The sequence below is a fragment of the Ambystoma mexicanum genome, chromosome 3q (assembly GCF_040938575.1).
Source record: "Ambystoma mexicanum isolate Mex_15411 chromosome 3q, UKY_AmexF1_1, whole genome shotgun sequence".
Lineage (NCBI taxonomy): Eukaryota > Metazoa > Chordata > Amphibia > Caudata > Ambystomatidae > Ambystoma > Ambystoma mexicanum.
Genome location: NC_090926.1, coordinates 383,970,943 through 383,995,357, shown reverse-complemented (window position 1 = coordinate 383,995,357; position 24,415 = coordinate 383,970,943). Strand labels below are relative to the sequence as shown.

The window sequence follows — 24,415 nt, the reverse complement described above, 5'->3', positions numbered from 1 at the left end:
GGGTGGCACTGATCTCCCGTAGGATCGGCTATCTGTGGAGCTTTAATCCGACAATATTCTTCTAGATTTGGCTGACAACTTTCACACATTATGTCCTCAGGGTTGTCAGAGGCGGCCATGACCAGGTCCACACACCTCTGCTCGTCACCGCCCGCCAAAGACTGCAACTCTACAAAACTCTGTGAATGCTTTGTGTTGCGGCAAGGCTTTTGAACAATGGCTCCTCCTTCCACAGTAGACCGTAGACCCGATAGACAGACTGCCAGGGAGGACTACCAAAGACTGCATCTCCGTGAATGCTAAGCTCTGTAAGACTTTTTCTTCTGTTTTCACATTTTACACACATAGAAATTAAAAGATTGTATCCCAGGCATGAGAATCTCTTGTGGGGGAGCAATGTTTCTGTAACGTGCTTCCCTGAGTATTGCCTGACACCAATGGTCGAGAGCCACTCTTGCCTGGGGCGCATGCACAGGCGTGCGTGTGGAACTAGGTACATGCAGGAGGCCATCATCCCTAACATTTGCATGGCTTTGTGTACGGTCACCTCGTGTGACTACATAGTGAGGGATCAGGAACAGCATGTTTTGAACCCTCTCGTTGGAGGGAAAGACGAGGCCGTCTTTGGTCCGAATTAGAGCCCCCAAAAACTGCCGGACTTGGCTGGGGTCTAGAGTGGACTTTTTCTCGTAGATCGAGAACCCTAGGCTGAAGAGGAGATCTACCATCCTCTGGGTATTTGTTAGGCATGTTCCGTATGAATCCCGTTATTAGCCAGTCGTCGAGGTAAGGATAGACTGGGATGAACTGTCTGGTGAGCAGCTACTACCATCAGGACCTTTGTGAACACCCGTGGTGCTGAGGCGATGCCGAAGGGAAGAACCTTGAACTGATAGTGGGTGTCCTCTATCATGAACCTTTGGTACTTTCTGTGCGCAGGAAACATTGAAATATGAAAGTATGCATCTTTCATATCCAATGTGGCCATGTAATGTTGTCATTCTGAATTTTTGTTGCTTCACATATTTGTTTGCTGGGCGATGGTCTAGCACAGGGCGCATAGTGAGATCCTTTTTGGGTACAAGGAAGTACACTGAATAAATACCCTTGTTTACCTGGTGAATGGGGACGACTTCTACGGTGCCCTTTTCCAGAAGGGATCTGCACCTCTTCCAGCAGGAGTGCTGGTGATAGGCATCTGCTCTTCAGTGGGTGGTATCGAGGTGGCTGGTGGAATTTGATGCAGTAACCGTAGGTGACGGTCTTTAACACCCACTGGTCTGATGTGATCCCCTCCCATGCGTGAATGAATGATGACAAGCATTCCCCCGACCGAGGAGGCATGGAAGGGGACCCAAACCGGTGAGTCACTGTTACGCTCACCTGGCTCCCACAGGGCCGTCGGTCGGACCCGGACAGCTGCGGTCTCCACCCACGTGATGCGTAGTGCAACGATGACTGACTGGATCTGCCCTCCTAATCTTGTCTGCTTAACCCGTAGAAATATTCTCCTGCAAGTGGAGAGATGGATTTAGCCACTTGCGGATTCAAGTGATGGCACCCCCACAGTCCTCCCCAACTAATCACCTCTGAAATGCCCTCACAGCAATCTCACCTTATATTCTTGAAAGATGAGCTCTCCATCCTGCGTGGATTTGCAGGGGCACGTCGATTCCAGTTACTTCACTGGTTTGAAGGCTCGGGAGAGTTCCGGAGAGTATTGACTGTGAGGTTCCTGGTGAGGACCAGTAAGTATTAAGTTCATAGAGTTCAATATGTCCGATGTTCACTCTTGTTCCCTCCTTCCTTTCTTGTCTTGCAGCTGGCTCGTGAAAAGATGCTCTTGTGGCAGCTGGTGGCGCTCCGGTAAGAGTCTGTATTACCCGGCGCTGTCCGGTAAATGTTGCACGAGGAAAACGTGTTGTTTTGTCTCTCTTTAAAGATGCGGCAAGTGAAAATATGTCACAAAAGGATGCCGCTGGTGGTAAATCAGGTAAGTCTATGGTGGTAAGAATTATATTTGTTGGTTCCCTCGGCTCACCTTGTGGTTTTCTTTTGTCTCCTAGGTGCCGAAGTTCGCCGAAGAAATGATGGAGGCAGCGCCGACGCGAAGGATGCTGTGAAGACTGGCGAGTATGGCGCGGCGCTGCAGCTGGAGGTGCGGCGCGTGTAGAAATGATGGTCTTTACAGGTCCGGAGACAAGATGGATCCAGAATCAGGTGTGGAATAGAAATAAGTTTGTTTTCTAACCTTGTCCCTTTGTTCCTTCTTTGTTTTAGGAGCTCCGGATTCGAGGCGGGCGTGGCAGAAGACTGGATGCAGGCTGCAGGCACGGTGAGTGTTACGCTGCTGGATGCAGAATAACGCGAAGCGTGTGTTGCTGGTCGGGTGTGGTTTAAATAGCCTCAAAAGTAGTCCCAGGTAAGAAGTCCCTAGAACCACACCCGAGTGTCCCTAGAACCACACACACTAGCGAGGAGAGTCTTATTGTTAGATAGTCTGGTAGAATAGGCTGCAGAAGTAGCAATACGTTTCCCTAGGGCATAAAGTTGTTTGCAATCTTTATCCGGGGGAGCTTCCGCTGTGGATAGTGGAACCCCTGCTCTCTTTCTAGTGGTTGTAACAACCATGGAGTCCGGTGTGGCATGACCTTGTATATACACAGGGTCTGATGGGGAGGGGCGGAGGAATTTCTTAACCCGAGAGTTGACTGCCCGTTGTGAGGGATGGTGACAATAAAGAAGGAGCTAGGTGTTTCTTTATTGAATTAAGTAATTGAATAGTCTGACTAGTGGGAGGCTTCTCCTTGAGAACAGTTTCAACCAAGTCAGCATCAGGGGCTGCCTCCTGTGTAGTGATCTTAAAATGATCTTCAGCTCTCTTTAGAATGGCATTAAATAACATTTGGTCATCCACAGGTAATGACTGCCTTTCTTGAAGAGAAGAAGGTGGATCTAGACAAATGATGTCTGGGTCAGTGGTATGTGTGGGTGAAAGCCAAGGCCCCTGATCTGCTGGCTGATCCTGATCACAGTCCGGGTCCTGGTCAGCTGTGTCATGACCAAAAGGATTGTACTCATATGTATCCTCCTGTTCTGAGTAATCAAAGACCTCATTTTGGTGGACTTGTGTAGGAATTGGAAGCTTTTGCAATTTTTGTTGAATGGGGCATGGGTCCTCTTCTCTAGGTCTCTTGGAAGTAATATATTTATCTGAGAAATCTATAAATTGGGCCATCTTGTCCATATAATTTTCAAATCTTTGCCTAGTCCACATAGAAGATGCAGAAGGGTCTGGAGGTGGAAAGGGCTAGTCAGAAGGGGGGAGGTTTTCCTGATAAAGTCTTTGAGAGAGGCCAAGGGGCTTCAGAATACTCCTCTTGATGAGAGGGGATGCCCCTATGTTCTCCTGCTGCTGAAATAATAGCTACGAGACTCTTGTGTATTTTCGACGGCTGAATGCCAGGACTCGACGCGCCTACTGGCACCGTCGCGGTTGATGACTCCGCCGAAGCCTTAGGTGCTTACGTGACCTTGGACGGCATGTCGGCGACCATGTGTTTTTTGGGGGGAATGCCCTTGTGAGAGCAAAGCCCAGTCGCATGCCGAGAAGACGGTTGCGTGGAGGGAGCGCACTGCAAGGTTCAAAAGGCACCGTCAAAGTGTTTGGTGGGCCTGTTGGCGTTACGCACTCTTCGTGTCCGTCAAGGAGGCCTTAGGGGTTGTGTGTTTGGGCTTAGGTGGTGCGTGTGCCCTTGTCGCTGTGGTGTGAACTCCCCATAACAGAGCAGGTGGCCTGTCTGCCGGGGACAGGCATTTGGGAACTATGCTTCCAGGTCGGAGCCATGGCTGCGGCTGGAGACCTCATCATCTGAAGCGATGACGCCAACGGGGGAATGACTTTCGGCCTCCATCGCGTAGGCCGCCCACCGTTTTGTCCACCTGTCCTTTAATATCTTGGGACGAAAGAGCTTGCAGGACTTACAAGAACCCTCACCGTGGTCTCAAGGTCGACACCTATTGCAGCAGCAATGGTGTCCTTCCAAAAGGAATTTTCTGTTACACGACGGACAAAATTTAGAGGGCTTCCTCTCCATAGCAGAGGTAGATGGCAGTCAGACCAAATAGGGAAAGAGAAGGGGAAAAGGAAATGCATTCTTGAAAAAGAATAAACCCAGGGCCCCACTCTCCCTACTGTAAAGGCCTGGCTGCAGGGCCGAGGCCGCGCAGTCGACAGACGTCAATCAGTACACCAGTCGCTGAGCAGCAATGGATGTCTTTGGCGTTAGGAAGTCCATGGCCAGTCGTTGAAAAGAAGTAGGAGACTAGACGACCGTAGGTCGTGGGACAAAGTAATAATATTGAGCAATATTAACTCTTGCGAGCTCCGCATAAAGCGACCAACTAGTTGGGTGGAAAAAAACAATCTGAGGGACCTGGACACGTGAGGAATTTTGGGTATACTACACGTCACATTAGGGATAGTGTTACAGTCACGCCCATGTCGATCTTCGAAAGAAAGATGCAATACCACTAGATGTCGGACTATAAGCAGATTCACAAGAATCAGAAATTTCTTTACACATCCCAAATGCAGAACAGACCATGAAGTATATACACTGTGTTGGGTCCACGTTCATTTGAAGTTCACAGGTCCGCCAATTGGCCTGAACACAGCCTGTCGGGTCTGCGCATAAAACTCCTCTGAAGTGGCAGCACATCTTCCTTAGCTGTATCGGAGGCCAAGGGCTCATTCTGGCTGCATCTTCATATTAAGTGCTCCTATATCTGCAGAAGATGTCTCAACCATAAACAGACTGGGACTTTTTGCAGAACACACCAAAGAACATGCTTGTCCCAACTCAGAAGAGACTATTTATTGGAGATGTCTTAGATTGCAAGGAAGGAACGCCTTTTATTCTACCCAGGCCAGAATAATAGCCATCCAGAACACTGTTCTTCATTTACCCTAAGAATAGTTTGTAGGTTTCTAAGGCCCACCACCATGCACAAGCCTATTCTTCCTCTAGCAAGGTTGGGAATAAGATTGTTACAGAGGCACCTGGCGCCTAACTGGGATTAGACATCAGAAACACAATTTTGAAGCCATTCCATTAATATGCATGTCAGTAAAATTACATCCAGAGCTCATTGACTTGACTTGCATAGATGCAATTCAATGTTTTATCAGGGGTCCAATATGTGTACATAAATAGTTTGTTAATTGTAGCTAATACTCAGACAACAGATAATCTTTTAAATAATCAACATTTATTGAATTATGTAATCCAGTACATAACATACACATATTGAGGCAACCTTAAAACCACTCTACAGATAAAAAAACATACCAAATCAAATTCGAAAACATAGATGCACAGTAACTATTGTAAAGATCATTTGAGTTCATCAGATCAATATTTTCCCCTTTTCAACATCACTTTCTCTGCTCACACTCCCTGCATATAAATTGGGCAGCAGTACACACTGTTGAGTCATCTTTAGTAGACTTCAAGGGCAGCATAGTCTCTCCATAATACACCGTACCCGTTGGTTTGCAAAATACAGGACTTAGTTACAGGCATGCAAACGACTAACAAAGGGGCAAAAGAGGCTACAGCAGGAAAGAACAAGTTACTTTCTTACCTGGTAACGTTCTTTCGACGGGATGTTCCTCCGATGTATTCCTTATCTTTGATATCTTTGATATACGTTTCCAGCTTGCTGGCCTCGGAAATTTTTTCTGTAGAGGGCGCTGCGTGTCGACGTCCGCCGAGTCGATGTCCCTCGACGGCCACCGTATCAGCGCCGACGTCACCATGCCCATAAATAGACACACGCTGCGTCCGTTGCTCAGTTCCGTTTTGTAGTTTAAGAAAGTCATGCCTGAATTGGTTAGTAACCTTGAAGGAGCGAAAGCTGCAACCACAAGGGAAGTTATCACTGCGGGGATGGATGGGAGGGGCGATAAGGAATATGTCGGAGGAACATCCCGTCGAAAGAACGTTACCAGGTAAGAAAGTAACTTGTTCTTTGAAGGGATTGTGTCCTCCGACGTATTCCTTATCTTTGATAGACTCCCATAGCAGTGGTATGTAATTGGAGGAGGGAGTGATAGTGTTATGTATCCCTTTAGGGATGGACCGAGTGTAATACGGCTTTGCCAAATCTGGTCTCTTGAGCAGTGGAGGAATCCAGATTGTAAAATTTTGTGAATGTATGTGCGGACGACCATGTGGCAGCCGCACATATGTCCCGGACCGGTACTCCTCTCTGGAGAGCCGAAGAAGCTGCAATACCCTGGTTGAATGAGCCCTGAGGTTTTGTGGTGGCTCTTTCCCTGCTAGTCTATAACATTCCAGGATGGCCAAGATAATCCACCTGGAGATGGTTTGTTTTGTTATGGGTAGTCCCAACTTGTGACCTGAGTATCCTACAAACAGCTGGTCTGCTTGCCTGATTCTAGCCATTCTGCTGATGTAAAAGCTGAGAGCTCGCCTAGGGTCCAGCCTGTGTAGCCTTTCCTCCTCTTTCCCCGGATGGGGAGGAGGGTAGAATGAAGGCAATGGAATTCAGAAACCACCTTTGGGAGAAAATTAGGCTTCACCTGGAGGACAACCTTGTCCTTGTGGAAGATTGTATGGGGGGGTTTTACAGGAGAGAGGTTGTAGCTCACTCACCCTCCTAGCCGATGTTAGTGCTACAAGTAGGACAGTTTTAAGTGTGAGAAATCTTAATGCGCAAGAGTGAAGTCTCATAATGGAACCTGGAGGGTAATGGTTTTGGAGGGTAAACATTAGTCAGACCCTTGAGAAATTGTACCACTAGAGGAATTTTGAAATACGATGGTTCCTCCGCAGTGCGCTTGAAGATAGAAAGCGCTGCGAGATAGCCTTTTACAGTGCCAACTTGAAGGCCTGAGTTTGCCCGGTAGAGTAGAAACGATAACACCGTTGGTGTATCACATGAAAAAGGGTCGATATTCTCTTCCCTACACCAGCTGCAAAACTTGTTCCAACGGCAGCGGCATAAAGACTTTGTTGCTGGTCTTCTGGCCGAAAGCAACACCTCCATGACGTCATCAGGGAGATCCCAATCCTTGTACCTCAACCTTTCAGAAGCCAAGCGTGAAGGTTGAGGGTTCTGATGTCTGGATGGAGAACCTGACCTCCCTTCTGCGAGAGAAGATTCTCTTTGAGTGGGAGACAGATTGGAGGACAGATGGCCATATCTAGAAGGTCCGGGTACCACGTCCTCCTGGCCCAGTCCGGGGCAATTAGGATCATGGTTTTCCGGAATCTTCTCAACCTCCTGATCATTTGAGGAATAACAGGGACTGGTGGAAATGCGTAGAGGAGTGGAAACTCCCAGTCCACTATGAACGTGTCTCCCAGAGCTCCTCTCGGGGGAAATTCCCTTGAACAGAACAGATTGCACTTCCTGTTGGTGCTTGTGGCGAACAGATCCACCTGAGGGGTTCCCCAAAGGGCGAAGATCTCTTGAAGGACTTCCTGAGCTAGCTCCCATTTGTGGGAGACTGTGCTCTGCCTGCTCAGAGCGTCCGCTGTCAAATTCTTCTCTCCGGCTAGATGGACTGCCGATAGAGAGATTCCTTCCCGAATTGCCCAAAACCAGAGCTGCATTGCCTCTCTGCACAGTGGCAGTGATCCTACGCCTCCTCTTTTGTTGAGGTAGTGCATGGCCACTGTGTTGTCCGTCATTATCAGGACATTTCTCCCCTGTACTGATGGCAGGAAAGCTTTCAGCGCTAGTCTGATCGCTCTCAGCTCTAATAGGTTGATATGTAGTCTGGACTCCGATGGAGACCAACTACCGCTGATGGTCAAGTCGTTGGCATGGGCTTCCCACCCTGTGAGCGAGGCGTCTGTGACTACTGTTATCTCCGGCCATGGTTGCCAAAACAGTTCTCCTTTCAAGATGTTCTCTGAATAGGCCCACCATTGAAGGTCTTGGGCTACCTTGTCCGGAATCCGGAGGAGGTCTGACATTCTCCCTGAGAATTGTGACCACTGACTTCTCAGTGACCACTGTAGAGATTGACTTTCTCAGGCGAGCCTCTGGCACAAGAAAGATGCAGGATGCCATGAGGCCTAGCAACCTCAAAAAGTCTAAGGCTGGGAGACGTTGGGCATTTTGGAACTTGGTGACCATCTGTAGAATATCTTGAGCCCTCACCTCTGGTGGCAAGGCTTTTCCCAGGGAAGTGTCCAGGACCGCTCCAATGAACTGGAGTCTCTGAGATGGTATCATCTGCGACTTCTTTAAATTGAGGGAGAAGCCCAGTCTGTGAAGGAAGAGGCAGACATAATCTAGCTGGGTCCGGGCCTGTTCCGAAGATACGGCCCTGATCAGCCAATCGTCCAGGTAGGGATAGACATGGATCCCTTCCCTCCTTAGACTCGCCGCCACTACCGACATCAGCTTGGTGAAGACCCTCGGGGCAGAGGTCAGCCCAAATGGCAGAACTCGAAATTGATAATGAGAGTTGCCAATTGCGAACCTCAGGTATTTCCTGTGCTTGAGATGGATTGGCACATGGAAATAAGCATCCTGAAGGTCCAGAGATACCAGCCAGTCCTGGCGCTGGAGGGCCTGAAGGATCTGAGAGAGAGTTACTATCTTGAACTTGTCCTTCCTGAGGAACTTGTTCAATTCTCTTAAGTCCAGGATGGGTCTCAGTCCTCCGTCCTTCTTTGGTATGAGAAAGTAAAGGGAGTACCAGCCCTTGTTCCTGTCCGCTACAGGTACCGGCTCTATGGCACCTTTCTCTAGCAGGTCCATCATTTCCTGCAAGAGGAGCGGATCTGGAACTTCTCGGGAGCTGTTCCCCGGTGGATGACTCTGAGGGATGTGTAGAAAAGGTAGGCAATAACCTTGGGCAACTGTCTCCAACGCCCAAGCATCTGACTTTATAGCCTGCCATTCCGTCAGATGGTGAGTTAACCTGCCCCCCACAGGTGTCTTGTGTGCGAAGGCCTCAGAGTGGTTTGGGGGCGGCTGATGCAGATGCCGGGGGTAAAGAGGCACCTGCTGCTGCTGCGGTCTTAGCACCTTTGACCCGTCCACCTCGGGTGGATCCTCTTTGAGCCGGCTGTCCTCTGCCTTTTCCGAATGCGGAATAATAGCGAAAGGACTTTCCTCTCCCAGAGGTTCCTGAGGGGCGAAAAGGAGTCTGGCGGATAGCAGCTCCTAAAGATTTTGTTGCTGCCTTGGAAGTCTCTAACTTTTCCAGACTGTCATCAGCATTTTTTCCGAATAACGAAGAGCCGTCAAAGGGCATATTCAAAAGTCTGGCCTGTACATCTGGAGCAAAGCCAGACTTTCGCAACCACGCATGCCTGCGGATTGTTGTACTAGCCGCCATGGCCCTGCTGATACTGTCAGCGGAATCAATGCCAGTTTGAAGAGACTCGCACATGGCATCTTTGCCATCTTGAATGATGTTAAGGAAGGCTTCCTTCTCCTCTCCATCGGGTATGTAGTCAGCCGCTGATGAAGCACACTCCCATAATGTGTGACTAAACCTGGCGAGTGTACAGGTGGCGTTGATGGACTTCAACGCCATACTACAGGCAGAGAAGACTCTCTGCCATAGAGTCGTACCTCTTGTCATCCCTGTCCTGTGGGACAGTAGGGTAAGCAGTCCTACTGCTGGATGAAGTTGCCGCTTGAACCACCAGGCTCTCTGGGGTAGGGTGTTTTGACAGGTATTCAGGGTCAGCATCCGCTACCCTATACTTTGTCGACAGTCTTTTATTGACTGCTGGAATGACTTCGGGAGTCTCCCAATTGGATGCAATTTTTCTTTGCAGGGCTGCATGGAAAGGGACCACCGGGTCCTCCTGTGGGCCTTTGTCCAATATATCCGTTAGATCATCCTGTTGGAAAACAGGTGAAGGCGCAGACCAGCCCATAAACTCAATTATTCTTGCCATCAGGGTTCTATATGGTGTTTCGGCATGTTCCCCTGGGTCTGGCTTTACAAATTCCACTTCTGGGGAAGTGTCAAGTCCACTGGCCTCATGAAGTGAGTCCTGTAGCTCCTTCAGCCTCCTTTCTTCAGAGGTGAAATCCTCTGCAGCAGGCAGTGAGGATCGCTGTAAACCAAAAGTTTCTTGGTCAGTGTCTTCTCTTTCTTCATAAATTGAAGAAAGACCAGGGTATTCTGATCTCTGAAATGGAGTAAAGCCCATTTCTAGGGCTGAAGGAGCCAAACTCGTCGTTATTGGACGAGAAAATGTCAGTCGTTGACGCCGATGTAACCGGCCTCGAAGCCGCCGAAAATGGCATCGAAAAAACTGGAAGGGGCCTCGAAGAATTCGAGAGGATCGGGATCCTACTCGAGGGCATCGACGACGGTCTCGGCGTCGTGCCAGAGGCCCTTGAAAACACTGTTGGCTGTGGAGCCTTGGTCCTCTCTTGCGTCGACGTCGGCTCGATCGACCGATGCGTCGAAGAACCCTTCGACAACGGCGTCGATGGCCCCGACCCATGTGTCGAAGGAATCTTCGACGACAGCGTCGAAGGAATCTTCAACGACGGCATCGAAGGAACCCTCGACGACGGCTTCGAAGACGGTGCCTTCTTAACTGATGGCTCATGGCGCTCTCGGGTGGAATGTTTCGCCGGGTGCTGCGACTCGCGGCGTTTTGATTTTTTGGGTTTTTCATCCAGGGTATCACCCTCAGCTGTCTTCGAGGGGGTCGAGGCAGCATTCTCGAAGACGCTTAACATTTTCTTTCTGAATTCCTCCCACTCAGCTTGAGAACTGTGTTTGGTGGGACAGGAAACTTCTGTGGACACCGAAGACGACGAGGAATGGGACCTTCGACGTCTCTTTTTTGAGTGTCTAGATCTCGACGAATTGTGGGAGCTGCTTCGAGATCTGGAATGGGAGTGTTTTCGACGGCGAGGAGACGAATGCCTCGACTCGGCCGACGAAACCTTCGAGGAGGATTTGGCTGACTTACCTCTCTCGAGCTTCCCCTTTCGCTCCTTCAGGGCTTTCGCCGTCATGGACATGCAGTCCTCACACTCCGAACAATGGTGCTCGGACCCCAAGCAACATAAACAGACCCTGTGTGGATCCGTTATTGACATTATTTTTACCGCAGTCTCGACATTTCTTGAAGCCGGATCGCAGTGTCGTCGGTTCTGATGAAGAAGCCATCGAGAACGATAAGGAATATTCGTCGAAATAGATTTAGATAAACCTGACTGACCTGAGCAACGACGTTCCGTGGCCCCACGAAGCGCGGAAAAACAGAACTGAGCAACGGACGCAGCGCGTGTCTATTTATGGGCATCGTGACGTCGGCACAGATACGGTGGCCGCCGAAGCGCAGCGCCCTCTACAGAAAAAATTTCCGAGGCCAGCAAGCTGGAAACGGATATCAAAGATAAGGAATACGTCGGAGGACACAATCCCTTCAAATTATATTTATTGTGCCATACACACAAGCACCCCTCTACTGGATCACCTACCATCCCATAACCTGGGAAGTTTGCGTAGTGGAAGCCACCCAAAACACATTTGTATATAGCAGGTGACCTTCTGGTGGCCTCATCCACGCCTAGCCTGCTTGCGCGGCCAGAGAGGACTTTCAGAAGGGGCCCGCCTCGCTGGCCATGGATTTAGCTGTTCTTTCTTTGGCCTGGGAAGCCCTGCACATGTTGCCGGGGCTGTTTACTCAGCTGGGCCCAAATGGTCTGGGCCTCTGGCTGGCCAACACCTGCCAAGGCTCTGCGAGCATCTGGGCTGCTCCTGCCCAGCGCCATGGTCATCATGCTGGAGGGCTTCCATACATGCCATCTGCGCCGCAATGTGACTGTACTTGAAGCAGCGGCTGTTCCAGGAGCTATTTTCTTTTTGGTTTCCATCTTCTCCTGTCTTCCTAAATTTTCTCAACTGTCTTTCAAATGTCACTTTCTTTTACAGCATCTTTGTATTATTTTCTCCCATGCCCAGTCCATTCCTGAGCAGGGGAGGTGTTTCCCTGGCCTCTTTTTTTCCTTTTCTTAAAAATATTCCATCCAGCCCCAAGGTGGGCTGGATGGTTTAATCCACAAGTAAACACACAAACACTAAATAAAATATTTTCCTTCACCCTGGTGTCTGTGTCTTTATTCCTAGGTGTTCCCGTATGGGAAGTGCATGCAGCTCATACTACCCGGGCCCTTTATGGGCCATGGGCTACATTAGGATACTTGGAATCCTTTTACCTTTTTCTGTAATGGCTTTTTGGTTATTTTTACAATATTCCTAGGATGAGCTGGTGGCAGTGGGTATTTTTCTACTGTTTTTTTTACTTTTACTCGTAAACCTTTGCATTTACTGCAAATGGCTACTAGAGGTGTCTAGCATCCTAACATAGTCATGCCACAAGACCTTTGCTTCTATTTTGGCCATTTGTTTTTGTCCTTCTTCCTGCCCACTTGGGTCCAAATTGGCATATATGGAAAGCCCTTTTCCGGGGAAAGCTGCTGATTTCCCAGGCTAAGGAGTGGTTTGTGTTTGAGCCTGGATGTGGGGGCTCGGACTGTGTGGCCCCAGTACACATCTAGGTGACTGAATGTCTGTTGCTGGGAAGATGTTGTGGCCAGTATCTATCCATGTTTGGATGGCCATTGCCAGTTTGAATGGTGCAGATCCTTATCATAGGTGGGCTTGTTTGAGCTATCAGACCAAATCTAGGCTAACAGTAGGAGTTCTATAGCCATTCAACAGACCATCTTTAGAGCCAAGACCCCCTACAAAGTAGTGCAGCCACTGACGACACCTGCAGCTGACCACCATCGACTCCAGTGCAGTCCCGGTCGAAGCCCTGCTCCTCTATCCTGATCTCAAGAGGGCACTTGCCAGTGCTTTGACCCCTGGACCAGTGTGAACAACCAGTCTCAACCCCAACTTGTACAACTGTGAATGTTTAGCCTTGGGAAGTGTCTCTAGACCAACCACTGGACTGCCAGACTCTCTCCTGGGCTAACTCGCTGCTACCATGGCTGTTTGAAATGCATCTTAGGAAATTGGAGGATCGACAATGTGTATAAGAAGATGCCTGCTCCTGCATTTTCAGCCCTCTTGCATCAGCAGATGCTTCGTTCGTCCAGTGAAGACCGACTATCACGGCCTGATCGTTGTGACTCCTGTTGCAACTCGTCTTCATCACTCCCTGGAGGTAGTCTGCTCTGATAAAGTCTTCATCTTTTCTTCTTTGGGTGTTCTGTTTGAAGGTGTCTGGCTTCGTAATCCTGCACCCATGACAGATCAAAATTAAATCCTCCATCTGAAAGTGACATCTGTACCCATAACTCATGGGCCTCCCTTGACAGGACGAAGCACAGAAGATTGTGTTCCCAATGGAATCCGGAACCTCAGCAGTGGTCATTGGAGAAATCAGAGTCAGGGGTGTAAGTTAACCTACCTGTTCCAGGCCCCCTGTTCTCCATAAGGTTACGTGGTCTTTAAGTCCTGTCCTTAAAATAGGGACTTCCTGTTACTCAGTACCATGAATGACTGGTAAACATTCTCTGCAGCCAAAGGACGTATTGGTTTTTGGACTAGTAGGGGGGAGATTACCTTTAGACTCAAAGGCACTGCTGTTCTTAGTACCACACCCAGAATCAAACTTCTCTTACCCACATTCAACAGCTGTAGGAAGTTGACTGTAGCTCACACTACTCGTCCCTTCCCTGACATCGACTAAAGCAATCTACTCAGCAGCCTCTCTGCTACTCCATCACGCACAAACAGGTACTCAGCCGATGGAAACTTCTGAGGGATGCCTTGCAGGCTCAGTGTGGTTGTGTCAGGTTCTTCGAAATATTTTTGTACATCAAGGAGAGTATGGTGTATGTACATTTTAGAAAAAAGTATCCAATTGGGGACAAAAAAAGACAAAGGAATAAACAAGCACTGGAAAAACCAATAGGTCTGGCTTTATTTAAAACCACTTGGTGTCATATGCCAGCTACACACTTCACAAACACACAGACAGCCTCGCACGCACAACAAGAGCTGCCACCAAATACTAGGTGCAGCCTCATTTGGTGAGGTATTGCATAAACATGATGGGTGCAGCATCTGGGCCCTTTGCAGCCAAATACAAGCACTTTCAGTCAGCCTTTGGCATTTTGTGCCAGTTATTGCCATTACATACTCAGGTGCAGCGTGTATGCTAAATGCAGCCTTGTATGTTAGGTGTGGCATATCCCATGTTTAGCAAACGTTTCTCCCACAGAGAAGGTAAATTGTTATGAGCGCTAAAAGAGTCAATAGGGTGATTGCAAGACAAACGGAAAGGAAAGAGAACATGAAAAGTGCATACATGAATGTCTAGGGAGCAAGTGCATCCACATTGATGAAATAGTCAGGTTTTTAGTAGTTTCCTTAATTGTAGCAGGAAGGTGGGTTGACAAATGTAGCTGGTAAGGGGTGCCATAAGGTGCGAGCAGCCACTGAGAACCTTCTGTCTCAGCAATTGCATCTGGGGACGGGAACGTTAAGGAGTGGGTGATCAGCCCAGATACTACCACAGGTTTTGCTATCCTATGGCTAGGTACCAACAGCTCATGCCAGTTGCCTTGTTCTTTTACAAAGTACACCAGCGCCACAGAGAATTTCCTAGAATGCACTCTACACTTCAGTGCAGAAGTTCAAATGTATTCTCTGTATCACGCAGGACAGATTTTGGGACAGGACTTTATGCCTCAGAATGCATTATGCTCCCCTCATTATTCATGTCACCACAGGCATTGATTCTGCTTCAGTGAACATAGGTTCCTGCACATAACTATGCCCATTTCATATTTGCATCAACCTGTGCAAATTCCACCACTTGACTCCACGGCCCAGAATGCATTCTATTGCTCAGCATAGAAGTCTGTTTAAGAGACTACAGTTCCCAGAATGCACTGTACTTCAGTAGAGCTGTCCTTACATAACTGCAGCTCTCTCGACGCACTTTGCTTCTCACGGCACTGAAAAAAGCTATCTGGCTACTTATGCCCAAATGAACTGAAGCTCACCGGATATAAATGCCTCCACAATACTGTTTTCCATATGCCAGCGTATCTCCCTCAGTAGAGATGCCTCCGCAGCTCTACATGCCAGAGGTGCAACTCTGCTGCATGCAGTTCGGAGGCCTCCACCCACCACACGCAAGAGTAAACATTATGGAATCACATTCCTCTCAGAAGCATAAAGGCACCCACGTGACTTCATGGCTGTGAATGCACACTCCCTTATGAAGTTCAGATGCCCCCAGTGAGCTTCATTCCCCCAGAATGCACGTTGTATTTCTTCCTAACACTACCTTAATTTTTTTTTTTAAACAGTGTCTACCTCAGTTCAGAGCCATGCCCAAAGGGATTATATGGCCCTGAATGACACTTTCACACTCAGTACAGTTCTATTTGACATTTCCACATATTGAAGGCCGAACACAAGAAAGACCATTTTTTTTCGGCCTTCAATTGTGGAGATATAAAATGTTTGTGGGGTTGGAGGGGGTAAAACACAACCCCCCACCCCCGGACCCTTCTTCCAGCCGATTTCCCCCACCGTCATCCCCTCCCGTGCTAGCGAGAATTTCTCTGGTGGATAAGGAATTGGACAACCTTGTGAACCTCGATATCATCGAGAAGGCGGAAGGCCCCACACCATGGGTGTCGCCCATTGTGATCACCCGAAAGCCTAAACAACTGGACTCTGTCAGGATTTGCGTAGACATGCACCTCCCCAACAAGGCCATCAAGTGGGAGAGACACCTCACCCTCACCATTGACTACATCATTGCGGAGCTGCAGGGTGCAAGATTCTATTCTATTCAAAATACTATGATCCACCGTATCAAATGCGGCTGAGAGAAATTGGTATTATTTCACATTGAAAGATATTAAAAAATGGAATTTCAATTATTAAGATGAAGGTTTAATAAGGACTTAGAAATATAACAAGTTATAAGATAATTACAAAGAACTCATAAACGGAACCAAAACCCTTTTTTTGAGACAACAATAGTGTTCAGGGGATGCGAGTTCCCCAACTAGGGAACCCTTTCCTCTTGTGTCTATTGTAAACATCCCATATGCCAGGGATGTAGTTTCTCCTCTGCACCTTATCACCAAATTCTAACTAACATCGAACTGGAACGATATCTTAAAACAATATAAACATCAAAAAGAACAAGAGTGCAGGGTATTCTCTGGAATCTGTGGGAATGTTCAGCACTGCCAGACAAACAAAGTTGGTATTACGGGCAATAATGAGGCAATATGCCCCGAGGTGGTATAAATTAAGGGCCCGAGCGCAGCAGGGGTCCCTTAACTAGAATGGAAGTGCCATTACCGAAAGGGTCGGCCCACCACCTGTGGGTATATCGCAATTAGCCATATAATGTTCTTACATCTACGGTCATTTTGTTGATGTTTTATTTTTCCAAATTCTTTTTATGAAAAAATGAATAAAAAAATAGAGGGTGAAGGGAGTCAGGTATCGATTAAAAATACAGGGCAGAGGGTGTTGGAGGGGGGGAGTTTTTTCATTCAAACATTTTTGAAAAAAAGCATTGAAAAAAATAGCATCAATGTAACATAGAACTCCATTAGCACCTGTATAGTTCCCTACATGGGTGCTAATGTTTTTGAAAAAAAAATACATTTTAAAAAGAAACGTACATATCCTGCGCACCCCCGGACCGGCCAGTGCTGCTGAAAGCCTCTGTCAATTTTCCATGTTGACTTTCATGTCATCAGCATGGAAAACGGACTGAGGGGATAGGGGCGCTGGAAAGGTATGTTTATTTATTTTTAAGACACCATTAGCACCTGTGTAGAAAACTACATGGGTTCTATGGTGAGGGGGAATATATATATGGTTGTTGCATATAATGTCGCTGGGAAAAGTTTATGGCAACATTACACAGGTGACCATATATATAGGGACAGTGGGAGCGGGGTTTGCAGGGGTGTCCCCCGCTCCCCTTTGGGAAAAAAAAGGTTTCGGGGGGTGTCCCCCACATGTTCCTTGTAATAATGTTTCTGCAAAAAACGGCAATTTTTCCCTAAATCTTTTACATGGTGACATTTTTGTGGTGACATTATTACATTGAACCATTTAATCTCCAAACGTGCGTGATAAAGTAAGGCTTCTGGGTCAATCAAAGCTAGTGTTGCCTACAGACGCAGGTATTACCATTGAAAACAATCAGCCAAAGACCCAATGAATACACACGGGCTGGCCTATAGGGCAATAGGCCCATGGCCGAACCAAAAACACAAAATTATGGTGTTGGCCAGTTTTTTGGGTCAAAGTGGGACATTTTTCTGCCCAATTTGAGCCAGTTTGATGAGTTCATTCACTCTGCGGCTAGTAGTTTTGACCAGTGTGGCTGAATATTCTTTAAAATGCACAATTTGCACCACACTTTATCAAAAAGCTCCCCCTTGGTTACTTTCAAAAAGTGTCATACAAGAAATTAATTGCCATTTGCATCTGTGGGCCACTTTTTCATTGGTGCCCGAGACAATTTTACTGCCCAGTCCGACCTTGCCCCTGAACCAACTGCTAACATCTTTTGCACATTTCGATGGAGTTTGGTTCACTTAGGGACCCTTGCTGTGACCAACCCATCGGGCCACGCTCTGTTCTCTGCATTGAAAACCTTTTGATGAAGGACTACGTAAATAAGACCGGAAGGGAAAGAACAAAATACCAGGATTTGACGTTCAAGGGTTTTCTTCATTCATCCACCCCAAAGTGGATCCCTCAGGAACCGGAACACCTAAGGAAACAAAAAACAGAGCGTCAGAGCAGAAAACCTCCGATTCACCCGCACACCCCAGGTGACTTAAGCCCAATAAAACTCCACCTCAACAATTATTCTCTGATGAACACACTTTCCAAATTTGTACCGGTGTTTGAGAGGTGGACATTTTCCACAGGGATTTTTTACAACACTTTTGTACCAAGCGTTAGAGTTTTCACACTGATTCACTTTTTTTTAATTTTTTTTTTTTATTTTCATTTAGTTTATACAAACTTTTGAAAAACTTTATCTTTAGTGTAAGATCAACATTCCATCATAGTCCTTAACTATTTTTGTTGAAACACCTTGTTGGACTTCTTCTCTTGGCTTTTTCTATCCCTAATTCGTCTACCTTTGCATCTACGGATATTCTGTCTTTTTCCAGTCTTTTCGGATAGGTTGGTCTCTTTACCACAACCTATACGGGTTGTGGTTTTAGGCAACAACCGGATTCATTTTTAGATGTTTCTGCAGAATCTCTAAGAATCGCATTACTGCGATCAACAGTGGCTTGCTTTCGGTCAAGTGTAGTTGTCTCCACCATTCTTCTTCAGATAACGTCTGGTACTTTATCCTCATCTTTCCCAAGCAACTGACACGCTGGTTGTTTAGTTCTGTACAGCTTATAATGAGGTGTTTTAAATTTTCATCTTTCTCCCCACAGAATCGACCTAGAGTGTTTTCCCTTGATATCACACGCCTAATTCTCAGGATTTCTTTGGTCTCTAGGATGTTTAAACGATTCACTTTTTTCCATTGATGTATATAAGTTTGGATGCTAGGAGCTGGATCTGCTGAAGTTCTAACAGGGTCCCCTGGATGGTCTTCCTTTGCGATTGCATGTTAACAATTTCTCTCATCCTGTAAGCATTTAGCAACAGGCAAAAATACAACAAAGTGACGGTGCACCATTTTGCTGCTTAACAAACAAGTCATCAAAGGAACCACGTTCCCTTCTTTTCATATGGCAAAGACATACATACATCAGTAGCAACTTTTGTTTGCGCCATCGTTATGTAGTATAAAATGTAGTGCAAAATGTGATGTTCCACGAGAAGCTGCCCGACTAGTCAAATACTACTGCAATCTGGGTGATGTGTAGTACCTGCGCGCCTGGGAATTCAGTCAACGTACTGTGACCAGAAATCTCCCTTATTTGCTCAGCTCTAGGGGAGTAAGGTTTGGCTCAAAGTGCCTCCACCAGTCAAAGAGCAGTTTTTCCTGAGCACCATATTTGGGTGCATATTTCCACGGACCCCAGGCGAAGGGCTGTTTGTGATACAAATATTTTGGGTCATGCAAAAATGGTGTCACTAAATTATAGCTGTTTTTAGACAGTGCATACAAATGACCTCGTTTCCAGTGAAAAGATGGAGCTGTATTTACATTGTCCCATGAGGTCAACAGCCGGTTGATGTGCATAGCCTGTGACAGTACGACATACACTAAAACAGATTTATCTGGATGCTTGTACACACCAACACAGACCGTTTTCTCTTACGGAGCCTGCCCACTAAACAAATATCTTGTCTGTGGTCAGACATCGAATATTCTGCAAACCAGAAAAGGCAGTATCATCTCACATCCTCCGTGTCCCTCTTTGACTGAGAGACTGAGGACATCCTTGAGCAATGCCAAGTCGTCTTTCGACGCTGCTTGGATTTTAATGAGATATGTCTATTGGCAGCGGATGTGCGACATCCCTAGAATGCCTACCAGCAGCCCTTGAACACCACTCTAGAGATGCATGAAGACGCAGCACAGGAACCAGGCCTACTCTAGTCAAGCGCCTCCTGAACAGGAACCAGTCCCTCATAAGGCGCAGCACCTGCTCCCTACTGACCTGATGTGTCATTGATGACCTAGCATCTCTTATTTATCAGCTGCGGTTCTTCGCCTTGTCAGTTCTCGTCTATGAAAATCCACTTGCGAACAGCATGATTGGTAGCTTGACACCTTGATCAGCCATTAGCTTTGCCCCACATCTGGGTCGATCATGAAGATAATCTTCACACCATAACTCCGAAACTCTGCCCAACATATCCTGACCATGCACATATGCATTGGACATTGATCTTCGGTCTCAATTAACACCCCTGTCTTAGGTCTGATATATTAAAGCATTTATGGATGATTGGATGACTATCTTCTTACTAGGATAAAATGTTTTCAAATTGAATTTTGCTCAAATTAAAGCAGAATTAACTGGAGCCCTGGGTCTTTTCATGGGTTTATGAAACCACCCAATCCCTGGCTGTTCTGATGTCACCACCTGCGCATTGCATAACTGGTTGAGTGTCTCCCTACTTCTGGATTTACAAGGGCGGTGTCAGATAGGCAATTGCTGAGCTGGGCAGGGGTGTAGAGATTATATTTGTGTATTTCAGAGGCTATCTGTCTATGTGCAGTCAACCTCGCTCACCTAGATGTCAATTCCTACTCAAATTGCAGACATCAGTAAACATCCGCTCTCAACAAGTCTCCCCCTTCCCGAATGTCCAGCTCTTCGCCATCAATGGGTGAACATCCAGCCACCAGTCTATCATTGATTTGTTTCCACTCCACACATTGGGCAATAGAGCACAGGCAATGAACTTACTATTGCAGTCCAGCTTGTCACGGGTCCTGGTGCCTGGGATCTCTGTGCCGTTCTTGTAGACACACCAGCAGTAGCCAATGCTGTGGTGGCACTGCCTGGACTGGTACTCTCCATTATCAGTGCACTTGGGAAGGAATGCGCCCAAAAGAATACTATGGCCACTCTTGCCACTGGCCTCCATTTGGCATTTGGATACAACTGGAGCTGCTGCAAACAATAACAAATACAATTAAATAGTACATCCTCTGCCCACCACCGTAGTTGGTATATCGCAGCCCAACACTGAAATGAGTCTGCCTTTGCCATCAGCATACAGTGACTAGGTATCTAACACACAGAGCAGTAGGTCCATCCTCCCGAAAAAGCATTGCCAGCAGGATTGCCTGTCTGCCTAACACATCAGTGAGTCTGTCTCTGCCCACCACCGATCTAAGTCAATCACTGTCAACACAGCAATGTGTTTTACGGCTGCCACCATAGCAGTAAGCCTGTCTTTGCTTCTACCACTACAGCAAGTACAACAGTAGTGATTTGGCCCAGTATAAAAGCATATTAACATAACTCTGCCCGATACAGCAGTGTGCCTGCTCTGCACAGCAGCCGTTTCACCTGTGCTCATCAGAGCTGTGATTCTCTCAGTGCCCAACTCAGCAATGCACCCATCTCTGCCAATACAAAAGTGAGTCCATCCATGCAGTGAGTCCCTCTCTGCTAACAGAGCAGAGTGTGTGCACCTCTGTCAAACACAGCAGTTGTTTTAGCTGCCCAACACAGTAGTGAATCCATAATACCTCCGCTCAGAACAGTGCAGAGTGCACCCCTATCCCCAACATAGCAGGAATCCCTCTCTGCCCTGCAGAGCATTAAGGCCATCGGTCAGGCACAGAAGATGCACGCCTAAATCAGAAGATCAGAAAATACAAACTGAAATGCCACCAGTGAAGGACTGCATAAGGACCAGAGGACAAGCAGAGCTTTATTCTCACTAAGGGTTCGGATCAAAGGGAAGGAACCGTGAGGAGCAAGGATAGGAAAACCCGTGCCTGGCACAAGGAAAGTTTTGGAACAGGAGTGTTCCATTTGGGGAATTACAAAAGGATTAAGAGAAAACATGCAGACACATGGGAACTGGTAATCAATACTATAATCTTAGACTCTGGCGAAAGCCCACTACTGCCATTCCGGGGAGTAGACCCTTAAGTCTAAAAAACATACTTAAATCCTGCAACCACAGGGTATTTTGAGTAGAAATACATGTTTCAATAACATCTTATCCATATATCTTTTCCAAACTTTTTAAACCACAGAAAATTGTAAAGCTGACTATAAAAGTCGTACGTTTCTTCTCCTTTTTCACTCAGATTACAAGGTTGCTAACCTAAAAGGAACACGCTCCTTACCTGTAATTCTTGTTCTCCAGCATGGGTCTTGCATTGATTCACATGCTCATTAATATTCTCTGTTGTCTGGCTGGGAATCCTCTGTAAAATTAAAGCAGTTTCGCTTTCAGCTAATCAACTGCTTTTCTACTCTATAGTGCATCAGTGTCACTTTGGGTCATACTGCCCTAGCCAATGACGGTCATGCTCCTGAACTTTACCCCTGGTGGCCATCTTCAGATTTGGTAATGCACGTAAAATGGCAGTATGAACCAAGAAGAGCCACAGAGGGCAAGGAGGGAGGGTTTGCATGTGACTCCATGCAAGACCCATGCTGGAGAACAAGAGTTACAGGTATGTAACTTGTTCCTTCCCCAGCATGGAGTCTTGCATGCATTTGCATGCTCATGAATACGATTACACAGCAGTATATATGCACACAACCATGGGAGGTGGCAAGGCTCACAGAAGCAATACACTTACCCCTCAAACAAACAGGTTGCACAGCATTGCTTGGCCGACCCAGGACGCCTCCCTCGAATCCCAGTGGATGCAGTAGAATCTTGTGAAGGTGTGGTTAGACCTCCACGTAGCAGCCCTGTATATGTCGAGCAGGGGAACACCAGAAAGAAACGCTGTTGTCGCTGCAATGGCTCTAGTGGAATGGGTTCTCAGCCAGCCTGGGAGCAATCTGTTGGCCAGACGATGGCAATGCATGATACAGCCGGAGAGCCACCTGCAGATGGAAGCCTTAGATGGGGCCTGCCCATGTCCCACTGGTCCAAAGTAGACAAAAAGTTGCATTGGGGGTCATTACGACCCAAGCGGTAACCATGGCGCTAGTAGCGCCATGGTTGCCGCCGGTATTTTACCGATTGCGCCATGGTGAATGGCGGAATTACTGTCCCATTCCAAGGTTGGCGGGGCGGTAATTCCCCATTCACCATTGGCCCTTCCCCATTCCCATTTTTTCCCCCATAGGGCTCAATGGAAATGGGGAAGGCGGTAGGTACGGTACCGCAAATTGCGGTACCGTAAATACCTCCAAGGTCCCTTTGCGGGTCCAATCCTTAACGGCTGGTAAAAACCAGCCGTTAAGGTCGGGACCCGCAAAGGGACCTCGTAATTAGGCGGTAAGGGGTTAACGGCGCTGCCACCTTTTATGGCGCCGTTAACCCCTTACCGCCTGGGTCGTAATGAGTCCTAGTGTCTTTTGAAAGTCCTTAGTACGTGCAACATAGAACTTCAGGGCATGCGCCACGTCCAGTGAATGCAACGCCCTTTCAGGAGGCGAAGAAGGATTCGCAAAGAAAACTGGTAGAACCAAAGGCTCATTCGGATGAAAGTCAGAAGGTACCTCTGGCATAAAGGAGGGATGAGTTCGTAGAACCACCTTAGCTGAGTGGAACGACAAATATGGAGGTTTACAGGAGAGTGCCTGTATTTCCTGCGGCCCGCCCGGCCAAGGTGATTGCCACCAGGAAGGCGGTCACCCATGACAGAAACTTCAAAGGGGATTGATGCATTGGTTCAAATGGAGGCCCCATCAGTCTGGATAGCACTACGTAGGGGCAGGAGCCTTCACTGGAGGGAATGTCCTGAACAGGCCCCAGAGGAGCTCCTCAGTGGGCCTGTGCGACCACAGGGAGAGCTTGCCCAGAGTCCGGGTGTAGCGGGATATGACAGCTAGGTGGACCTCGATAGATGCATGGGTATGGCCCGCCTTGGCCAATGAGAGCAGGTAGGGGAGAAGCTGCAGAGCCATTAAGTGCAGCAGAGAAATCTTCTGCATCCGGCACCACACTGTAGAATGCTTCCACTTGTGTTTGTAGCAAGCAAGCGTAGAGGGTGTCCTGGCCTTGGCTATAATCTTCTTGCATTCCAATGGCAGTGAGTATTGCTCGAATTCTAGGACTGCAGGAGCCAGGCCGTGAGGCTCTTAGAGACGCTGGGGTTGTGGTGCAGGATTGATGCTCCTTCTCTGGAGAGGAGGTCTGAAAGAGGAGGCAGTCTGATGGTTGGAACAACTGGCAGATGGAGAAGGTCTGAGTACCAGATCTGCCTGGACCACGCCAGTGCATTAGGATCATTTTGCAGTGACAACATCTGAGTGTGTTGGTCACCCGTAGCAACAGCGGAATCGGTCTGAGAAAGAGGCCCTCCCTAGGTAATGAGAAGGCATCCCCCAGACTCCTTCGCTGAGGATACCTGCTGGCCAATGTCTGTCACTTGGCATTGGAAGCTGTTGCAAAGAGGTCGATCTGAGGGAGACCCCACTTGTTGAAGACATGAGACACTTGCGTTTGCTGAAGCTCTCATTCATGGCAGGATTACAGTTCCCTGCTGAGAGAGTCCGCAATGGTGTTTTGGACGCCTGCGAGGTGAAAAGAGACGAGGAACATGCGTTGAACAATGGCCCAGCACCATAGATTCTGCGCCTCCAGGGAGAGCGCAGCGGAGTGCGTCCTGCCCTGTTTCTTCATGTAGAACATGGTGGAGCTGTTGTCTGTGAAGACTCGCGGCATCTTCCCCTGAACTTGTGGCTGAAAATACTTGAGGGCCCAGAAGACTGCCCGCAGTTCCAGGACGTTGATGTGGAGTTTCTTCTC

At 47.7% G+C, this 24,415-nt stretch overlaps 1 protein-coding gene across 1 annotated transcript in view; it reads right to left on the bottom strand.

Moving 5' to 3' along the window:
- Positions 1-24,415, bottom strand: part of CD74 (CD74 molecule) — a 96,097-nt gene that overhangs the window by 18,314 nt on the left and 53,368 nt on the right. Inside the window, exons 7-8 of the mRNA XM_069654044.1 lie at positions 20,428-20,634; positions 17,736-17,804 (exon numbers count right to left, since the gene is read on the bottom strand). Coding sequence (XP_069510145.1) covers positions 17,749-17,804; positions 20,428-20,634 — 263 coding nt within the window. The 3' untranslated portion in view covers positions 17,736-17,748. The remainder of the gene's footprint in view (positions 1-17,735; positions 17,805-20,427; positions 20,635-24,415) is intronic.